Source organism: Durio zibethinus, chromosome 26 (assembly GCF_047325235.1).
Source record: "Durio zibethinus cultivar Kanyao isolate XHJ-2024 chromosome 26, ASM4732523v1, whole genome shotgun sequence".
Classification (NCBI taxonomy): Eukaryota; Viridiplantae; Streptophyta; class Magnoliopsida; order Malvales; family Malvaceae; genus Durio; species Durio zibethinus.
In genome coordinates this window covers 7,714,489-7,725,366 of record NC_143187.1, presented here as the reverse complement: position 1 = coordinate 7,725,366, position 10,878 = coordinate 7,714,489, and the positions used below count along the sequence as shown (strand labels likewise).

Sequence of the window (10,878 nt, the reverse complement as noted above, 5' to 3'; positions counted from 1 at the left end):
ACCTAATTTATGACAATATGCACATATGTTAGATGAATCATTTGACTTAACAAAAAAATTCTTTAAATGAGTCTTTTTGTTGCCACCATTATAGCCTAATCCATCTTTATCAAAGAATGTTTTTTGAGTTTCTAGCATGTCATTGAGCTTTTGATGGCCCATATAAAATTTAAAAAATGAATTATGCAAAATTTCATTTTTCTTAGTCAAGTTATTGACATTTAATTTTAAGAGCTCAACTTCTTTTTCTAAGTCATCTTTTGCTTTAGTCAAGAATTAATTTTCTAGTTTCAACTTGGAGATCATTTTTCTATATTTCATGTTCATGTTCTCAAATTCTATGGCTAATTCATCATAAGGATTTTGTAATTCATCAAATGTGTATGAATTTAAATCATATAGGTTAGAAGTTACCTTAGGCTTATCAAGAGTCATGAGACATAGATTGGTTACTTTTTTCTCATTTGATTTATCATTGAAGAAGTCACTATCACTCCATGTTACAACCATTGCTTTTTTCTTTAGCTTTGTCATGTTTTGCTTCTTCCACAAAAGATAATCAAATTTAATAAGACCCAATTTTTTGTATTCATAGTAAATAATTTGATCCATTTCTTTTCTACTTGATTCTTCTTTAACCATTTCCCTTTTTAGTCTTCTTCTACTTGAGAACTTATTCATCCTCATAAATTTTTTGAATCTCTTTGCAAACTTGGCCATCTTTTCATCTTCATCATCCTTTTCTTGTCCAAGATTTTTTTCATCTTCTTGAAAGGTAGATTTGAGAACAATGCTACCTTTCTTGATTGGTTTTTATCCCCTTTTGAGCTTCATCTCATAGGTAATGAGAAAATCCATTAGTTCATCCAAAAAAAGTGTGTGAGGATCTTTGAACTCTTCAATGACTATCACTTTAGCTTCCCAACTCTTTGGTAGACTATTAAAGACTTTTTTTCACAATATTCACATTTGAATAAGTCTTTCTAAGAGCCTTTAAACCATTAATGATGTTAATGAACCGGTTTGGCATATCACTAATAGTTTCATCTAGTTTCATCTTGAATAACTCATAATCATGAGAGAGTATGCCAATTTTTATCTCATTCATTTAATTTGTACCTTGATGAGTGACAGCTAACTTATCCCAAATTTTTTTACATTTTCACACAAAAAAATTTTATTGTACTCAGTAGACCCCAATGCACAAAAGAGTGTATGCATTATTTTGACATTGACTTGACCCATTTTCATATCATTGACATCTCATTCACTCTCTTATTTGATTACCTCCTTACTATCCACCATCTTCATTAAAATTTGAAGACCATTTACAATGACCCTCCAAACTTCATAATCATTAGCTTAAATGAACAACCTTATCTAAGTCTTTCAATAGGAGTAGTTGTCACCAACAAAAAAAGGAGGTCTGACAATTGAATCGCCTTCACTTTCAAAAGATGTTGCAATTGTTTCATTTTTCATGAGACACACCTCTTGTTCTCCACTATATTTGTTGTAGTTTGATGATGATTCTTTGACATTGATTACCAAATTTTTTTGAGCCATTTTCAGGATCACTTTTGGGTTGTTAAACCTACAAAAAAGAGTACTAGCTCTGATACCAATTGTTAGCTCAAAAACTTGAAATAAACCAAGAGGGGGTGAATTGGTTATAATAAAATTTTCAAAATAATACTTAATAATCACAAGTTCAGCAAAATAATTTATCTAAGCAAATAAGCATAATAAATTAGAGTAAATAAGAGATAGAGAATTGGACACCAAGATTTATAGAGGTTCGATCATTTCTTTAGGTACCTACATCATCTTTCTTAGCCTCACTTGCCAATGAGTTCAATACATTATGTGTTAAAGGATACAACCTAGCTTCTCAAAGCTTTACACAATAAACATTACAAACTTTTAAGGGTTATCCTCCCCCTTAAGCTCACAAACTCATAATACAAAATTTCTAAAGTATTTTACAAACTTTAAGAACCTCTCAAAGGTTGAGTGTTTGTTAATTTGAAATACACAACAATATAGACAAGAAAATTTAGAGAAAAATTTATATGAGTAGGATTTTTTGTACTTTTCTCTTTTTGAACAGCTTTGAATGCTTAAACAAGTTGGTTGGTGAATAGCAATAAGTTCTCTTAGCTCTTTTTACTCTTGTTCTGTAGTAGAAGGCTTCATTTATAGGTAGAAAGAAATTGAAAGCCGTTGCCTTGCATCTAATGCTTCAAACCTATAAAATTTCAAACAAAATATAGCCGTTGGGGCTTTCTAAGACTCAGGAGATTGATCCCCTCCTTTAGGGGATTGATTGGGTCAGCTTTGAAACACCTTGAAATTATGCATAAAAGGCCTTACCCGATCGATCAGGTAATGCACCTGATCGATGCATTCCTTAGGTGATTAATCCTTTATGTAGGGGGATTAATCCCTTTTACCCATTTTCAAACGAGAAAACCTTTCTGTTTCAAAATAGATCAATTTCTTTAGTGGAGGGATCAATCCCATGTCTAGGTGATCGATCTTTTTTCTGAAAATTTGAATGAGGAAAGCATTTTGTGTAAAAAGTGATTGATCCCTTTAAGGAAGGGATCGATCGGGTAAGCTTGAAACCACAACCAATCGATCCTTACAAGAAGGGGATTGATTGATTCTTGCCAAAACTTCACAAATTTTGCTTCTGAAAGAAAAATGGATCGATCCTTTTGCTAGGGGATCGATCTGGTAAGGGAGGGGATCGATCTTTTCCCTTAGGGGATTGATCCCTTATATCAAAACATGCATTAATCCCTTTCGTTCTGAGAATTTATCTTGTTTTAGTTTTTAAATTACTTTTGACAAGATAGAATGATGAAAAAATGTTCAATTTAAAATTAAGAGAGATTGATTCAAGTTAAGAAAATTTTTATTTTGTCAAATCAAAACTTTTAATAAATTCAAGGCTAACATTCTCGAAACCGAATTTCAAAGAATACAGATGACTCTCAAAATTTTATTTATAAAAAATAATATAATTCTCAAAAATAGATTTTTTAGAAGTGTGCTTTGTTCTCATTAATATATTTTCAAAAATTGTTACTTTTTGAAAAATAAATTTTCAAAAATATAATACAACTCTAGGAAATCTTATTTTTAAGAAATAAAAAATAATTTTTGTGTATAAATTATTAAAAATATTTTTATCATTTATTAAAAGTTAAACTTGACATTTGATATGTGAGCATTTTTTTCTTTAAATTTATGTAAAAAATTTCGATGGTTTATTTAAAACACCCGTTCTTTTCTTTTTCTTAAACCAATAAACTTTCACTTTTTTAATATTAATACTAGTAGAATATGTAATTATGAAATATGCACTATTTTTTGAAATATAAAATTTGTAATTAGGAATTTTTTTTCCTTTTTTATTCGTAATTAATGTGTGTCGTCACAAACGATAACCCGTTGATCAACTAAAAATAAAGAAAAATTAGTGAAAAATGTAAAATTATTGCCCATTATTTTGTATAATTTCATCACCCTTAAAATTATATAAGAGATTAATAAATAACCTTGATTAACGGAATCAAAATCCGTCAATATTAGTCTAGGGTTTATACTCCTCCTTTTCCAATTCAATCACACCAAAACCATGTCATGGAAATTAGAGAGGTATTATTCAATCTTTGGGTTTTTTTTTTTCTTAAGGTTAAAAACTAATAAACCACCAAATTTTTTTGTATCATCTTTTTTTTTTTAATTATTAAAGGTACATATGTGAATGATATTGGTACTAAAGAATGGTGGGAACGGAAATGGTTCATGACCAAAATAATTTGTTTCACCGATCAATTTCTTTACTGCCATATCTAGGAATGGCTGCGAGTCGAATCAACACGAATTTTTATTCGTTTTGAATTTAATTTGATTTTATATCTTTGAATTTAATTTAATAATTTTTTTTTTAATATTTGAACTCAATTTAATTTAATATTATATAAAATTATATCATATTTGATTCGATTCGAAATTCATAAAATATTATTTTTAAGTATAAAATATTATTTTTAATATAAATATAAAATTAAATAAATAATTAAAAAATATATTTTTTTATATATATTGGGTTAAGTCGACGTGAGTTTGTCTAAAATTTGATTTCGAATTTTTTTTATTATTATTTGATCAAATCTAAAATTTAATTTTTTTTTAAAAAAATAAATTTTAAAAAATCGGATCGAATCGAAATTTATCATATATAAATTGAACTGTCTTCTCTAATCATATCTGGTTGATTTTGAGCAATTAAATTAATAAAAAGCAGCCTAGAGAAATCAGTTTTTTCCTTTTCAGTTTCTTGCGGTCTAATTTAGTTACTTAGTTAAATTTGTTTAGTAGTATGATACATAGAAAGAAAATTACAAACTGTTCTATGTTGAGAGAATTACAAGAGATTCTTCATTGTCTAGGACAAATCACTTTCAAGTTTCAAACCATTCATGCCCGAAGACAGCCTTGCCTATGGAATCTAACATTAATCTTATCCCACAGTTTGTCTCTCTTTTTCCTAGTTTGGCATGTTGGTTTCTTTCTTCTTTTCATTTTGTTCCAACTTTAATTATTAAATTGGAAGTTCAGAACAAGAACTTTGTTCCTTCGTCATTCAAAAAGATAAGCATAAGACATCCATCGAAATATACAAATGTAGTGAACTGAAGAGAAATTTTCTAAAGAGAAAGCTTCAAAATTCGGATTTAGTTTTTTTTTTCTTGGACAATTTCACAATAAACTTTAGCCTCCAAACTGATTGGGACTTGGGGTGTAAGCTACAAATTTATGTATGTAATTTATTTACTTAATTATTTTAATTTAATTAGCATCCAGTTTTAAGGTTCCATTTCTCATAATCATCATCATCGGACACGTTCCACTTGTTTTTTTTAGGCATGGAAAATGAAAGGTACCTAAAAACCATCAGCAAAGAATACAAGAAGAGGACAAAAGGTTTATATGAGAGGTTTACCTTAATAAATTTTCTATACTTTGGGACAAAGACTGCTGATTATCCTAGTCTAGTCAATTCCAATTTGATTTTTCATTTAATCACGTGCATACTTCACCTTATTTTTTAAAAAAAGTTTATTTTATATTAGTGGAGTAAATTAAACAATATCTTTTTATTAATAAGTAAATTTTCTTAAAAATATTAATTTTATATATTTCTTCTTTTATTTGACTTAATAATAATTTATATGAAATAATGCATCAATTATAAGCCATTTTTTGTTTTCACTTTTGGTATCTTCTTCTACAAATCAAGACAAAGCCTTGGCCTTCTTATTGGCCTGTGTTTTTTTTTTTTTTTTTGGTTTATTTGTGTTTGTCCTCATGCTGTCTTCATCAAACTGTAATTATCTACTCAAAATTAACAGTAAAAGAAAATAAAAAATAGGTTTTTTCTCATTTCTAACGAATTTTATTCCTCATAGATAAAATGGGGGAACAAAGGTTTTCAATGATGAATAATCGTTGACAATATCTCTTGAATTAATACACCATACAGAAAAACGCCAACTCAGCTTTGCCGCGAGGGGTTCCGAATTTGTTCTTCATATATAGAAATACAATTATCCCAAAACCCTCAATTTGGAAGGAAAATCAAATAAAGGAAGGTGACAATTTTCATAGGACCAAATCTTCCATGTTCCTGCAAATGCAAAACCAGGCACAATTTTCATGGCTGGTTTTCGATTTCTGCACTGGAAAGAAACTAGCTAGTCTCCTTTGGATATTCATTGATGACCTTTACTCTTATCTTATCATCTGATATAGCATGTGACAAGTTATGGCAATTGTCAGCTTGCCTGTTGGTGGGAAAGGCCTGTTGAGGATCTTACCTTGCCATGGCTTTGAGCAAATGAATTCTTCATAGGAAATGGGTTCCATAAGAACTAATTTGCTTAGACGAATACCTGAGATTAAGATTGGACCTTCATTTCATCCTTGCCTTCAACAAATCCTGCTTAAGCAACTAATCATCCATTGCACCAAATATGACTGAGAATAATAAGTTTAACATTCCTAGTAGCTTGCAATGCAGCAAGTTACAGGCACAATTTTTTCTGAAATGAAGATGACCTTGAATAAATTAATTGTTTATATGAGCATGTATCGGCAATTAAGAAAATAAATAGACTCCTCAATTTATGCATATGAAATTCATAAACAACAAAAGAATAAAAAGAGTTCTCTTGTTCTTCCCTTTAAGCTATAACAACCAATAAAAGTGTAAAATACCAAACCTGCAAAAAATTCTATAGCTTCTTTGCCCAAAGGACATTGCTGTGGCTTCATTGGAACATTTTCAGTCTATAAACTGATGAATGCCATGACCGAATTGGAGCAATCAGTTTCACTTGCATTCCTATAGATCCAATGCAACAGTACAAGCACATAAATAGTGGAGTAATGACAGGAAGAAATCCATGAAGAATAATCAGTAATCATTCAAGCCTCTCTCTTATTGCTCCAGCCAAAGAACTCCATGCAAGCAGGCAATGAACTAACCACTAATTATCAAAACAAATTGATACTCCATCTTTCCTCGTGGTTTTTGGACATGGAAAATGATGAAGTGGACAACCCTGTCCTGTGTATAGTTATGTTGTTTATTCTGCTGTGTTCACCTTTCATTTAAAAAGAACTTCAACACGATGTTTGCTTTCAAGAACTATGTTATTAGTCCTGCAATTTGCAATAACAATGAAAGTTGAATCATTAGAACAATTGATTGCCTTCATCCAATCTATTCTACACAACTCTGCTGCCAACGATTGCACTCTTTCATGCATGGCAAAACTAAGTAGAGAGGCAAAACCAGGTTTATTTCAGATGCTATTGATAGCATCATCATATTGCATAACTGATCCTGCTTACAGCCTGACTTGTTCTAAAATTCACTATAATGTGCAATGCAAGAAATTAGAGTGCAGATATTTCCTTCTGTGTACTTGGTATCATTTTTTCTTGATCTTTTTCAGTCATTCAATCAGTTATTCCAGGGTAGGCCTCTAACTTTACTGATTAATAGCATCAATTTTCAGTACTATTACTTTTCAACGTATAACTGACTCAGAATGCACCATGATATCATAAATATTTTTCTATGGCATATTTGGTGTAATGTATGACTGTCCTCAAGGAACATAAACTGACCATGAAGAGCACTCTCAGTCTTCTACACTGGTTATATACTAGACGGGTGATAATGCAGCAAAACATGTACTGTTGACCACAACTCTCTTAGCACATTATTTGGAAATGACCGAGCCCTAACAAAATGATCGGTGAGTCAAGATTTATAAGAAGTCAAGAAACATATCTACCAAATGATAGGAGACCGGACTCTCAATTGCTAACATGATCATTGAGGCTAACATGGAATGAATGTTATCAATTGTTGAAACTGACACATCATAGTACCATAGACTAACTAAGCATAATTAATGCATCATAGTACCACAGCCTAATTAAGCATAGTTAATCACTAACTAGACACAGTTTGTAAATGAGACAGATGGTTATCAATAAACATACTAAAGTGAGAATTTATAGTGCCAATGGAGACATTTGTTCTTCATATGCTACGAGAGGCAACGACAGAAAGGCGACAACTTTAAGGGCTAATGTCATTAGCTTGTGCATTTAATTTCTTCAGTTTCCTGTCCTATATATATGCATCTCCAACCAACAAGAACTTCATTCTAAAACATCTCAGAAGGCTAATATAACATTCCTTTTTAACCTTCTTGTTTGTTTTTCTGTCCTCAGATTTTTTAGCAATGTCCGGCTCAGGCAAGAAAACTAAGGGCAGGCGAAAGATTGAGATGAAGATGATAGAGAATGAGGATGAAAGGTTGGTCACATTCTCAAAACGCCGATCAGGGATCTACAAGAAAGCAAGTGAGCTAGCTACTTTATGTGGTGCTGAGGTTGGTTTTATTGTCTTCTCACCCGCAGGTAAGCCCCATTCATTTGGTCACCCCTCTATTGAATCTGTTGCTAACCGCTTTCTGAACGAAAACACCTCTCCAAATGACAACACTCATCCTCTTGTGGAAGTTCACCACAAGCTGAGGATCAATCAGCTAAGGCAGCTTTTAAATGAGTTGCTTAGCCAACTGGATGCAGAGAAACAAAAAGCAAAAGAGCTTGATCAGCTGGCAAAAAGGAAAGAAACTCAAGGCTGGTGGGGAGCTCCCATTGATCCACTTAACCAGCAGGAGCTCCAAGAACTATATGCATCTTTTGAGGAGATTCGCAACATTCTCTATAGCATCATAACTGAGAAAAGTGCTGGAGCCACTTCTTCACTGCTTGCTCCAACGGATCCTGCTCAGTTGACCAATCCATTTACTACCAATGCTAGTGAGGAAGTTCCTGCTTCCTTTCCCCCTGGCTACAACCATGGTCGCCAGCAGTTCTGAACAACTCAAACTATCTTCAGAGTCTTGTTTCCGAAGCAGGAATTTTCGCCTGCTTCTTTGGTTAAGTAAAATCTTTTACTTATCCAAAAAATAAACTTTAGTTGTTATTTATTGCTTTCTTATTGATCTTAGGCTTGTGAATTTTGGAATCGCTAAAGACATGCATGATCATGTTCATGTAGCAAACCAATATTTAGTCTATGATCTGTTATAGTAGTCCTGTCTGCCTAGGACTATTTCAGTTATGTATCCCAGTATCAGCTATCTTATTTCAATAAACTGGTAATTAATAAAGTTTTTTCTCCATTCCTATCACTATTACTACTTGAGTGAAAACTTTTCTGCCAAGTAAACCTTTTAACTCAACCTTTATTGATGACTCAGTTAAATTTCCATTCATATGTTGCTATCAGGATAACCTTAAAATATTTTCATATCAAGGATACAGAATAATATATTACAAAGGACTATGTTCAAGTTTCCAAATCAAGTTTCGCTGCCATATAATTAAAATTAATGAAATTTCTTGAAGACTGCTCTACAATGATTTATTATCTAGCTAGTTTTCACTGCAGGATTAATTGCAGATCTTCTTAACAGACACAGCCTTGTCTTTAAGAAACTATTTGCACTGTATGGAATTTATGGTAGGAATATTCCCTGTTTATATTTTCACACTTTATATCACTCGTTGATAATATTTGCATAGAAACTGGTTGCTTTTGCCAAATTCATGGTGATGAAAAAAAGATTCCTTATCGCTGGTAACTGCATTAATGTAACTCTTTTAAGTCTCAATATCACACTGCCTTGTGAATGGAATTGAATAAACGGTAACAATATAACTTCATTTCAAGTATTTTTGTTTACTTTTTCTTCTCTATGTTTCCATTCATTCTGTTTCCTGTTAATTAGGCATTCTAGTCCTTCTAAAAAGTGCCAAAACCCGAAATCTTCAGAGCAAATTTTCATATCAAAAGCACAGATTTAACATGAAAATTGGTTTCTACATATGATTCCATTGGTTTTTTTTTTGCTGATATTTGATTCCATTGCTTTACATTATATGACAACATGAATTAAGGAAAAAAAAATTATTGATGCCAACATAAGATTAATAAAGGTTACAAGCTCACAGTTTTTACTGGTTTTAAGTTAAACCAAGATTAACCCTCTACCACACACCAACAATTAATATAACAATTATGGATTTTTTACTTGGGTGGACAGAAGAATGAAGGATTTTGGTAGGTTTGCCTTTGACACCCTGGTTTAAGAGGATTTTGCCTGGTCAATTAAAGCCACAGGAAAACCCAATAAGTTCTCCATTCATGACAAATCATGTTTCCTAAAAAGATTATTACATTGACAAATAAAGTAAATCATTGAATAGTAAGTTGTTTTGTTATAAATTGTGCCAATTTAATTCTTAATCTTTTTTAATTGTTACAGCCTTAATCTTTCTGTCAATTAATGACTCTGTAAAGATCGGTGAAATGTGCATGTCAGCAGCTCCGAGTAAGCACTCGGTGGGACCAATTTCGTTGACGGAGTTACACACATGGTGTTTTATTAAATTAGGACAAGGTTGAGTTCAAATATTCTGTTCTTCCCATTAGCTCCAAAGTTTTGCAATAAGAGAATTAAATTGTGCCAACAAACAATGTTTAAAGTTTCATAGAGTAACCCAAATTAGGAAACATGCTTAAATTCTTTCCATTTTGGGAAAAATAATCATGGATGGAAAGGAAATAATGTAGGATTAATAAAGGATTTAAATAGTGATCTTGGTCACGTTTTTTATCGCATCGTGTTTATCGTGTTTTTGGATATAACAAAAATCATTTTGGTCATTGCTGTTATCTTAGTTGTGAATTTTTTTTTGCACAATTTATTATAAAATGTAATAATTATAATTATAATTATAAAAATTCTTATTTAATGATTTTAAAAATAGTTTATGACACTATTTTTTTATTTTCTAAAAAAATTATTCACAATTTTATTTAGATTATAAAATTATAAATTTCATATACAAAATTATAAATTAATATATAACACAATCAAAATATAATATTTAATTTTAATTAATTTTTGTCTAATTTATACAAAAAATTTTATCAAAATTTTTCATCTAAAATCTCTATATATATCATATTAAATTATTAATCCCTTAATGTTTTTAATTATAAATCTTCAATCCCTCTAATTAGATTTTATCTAAAAAATTTTCAAAAATTAAAAATTTTCAAACTTATATTTTTTATTTTTTAGTTTTTAATCTTAATAAGAGTAATAGATCATAAAATGCTAAATTTATTAAGTAACTTAATCTTTTTTATACACTAATTGATACAAATTTTTTTATCAAAATAACTTTCAATCATTATATAATAAA

The 10,878-nt window shown here is 30.6% G+C and overlaps 1 protein-coding gene across 1 annotated transcript; it reads left to right on the top strand.

Moving 5' to 3' along the window:
- The first annotated feature begins 7,778 nt into the window (after positions 1-7,778).
- LOC111274215 (agamous-like MADS-box protein AGL62) lies at positions 7,779-8,746 on the top strand. Its single transcript, XM_089755622.1, has one exon. The coding sequence runs from the start codon at positions 7,836-7,838 to the stop codon at positions 8,478-8,480; it is 645 nt and encodes a 214-aa protein (XP_089611748.1). The 5' UTR covers positions 7,779-7,835; the 3' UTR covers positions 8,481-8,746.
- Positions 8,747-10,878: the final 2,132 nt, after the last annotated feature.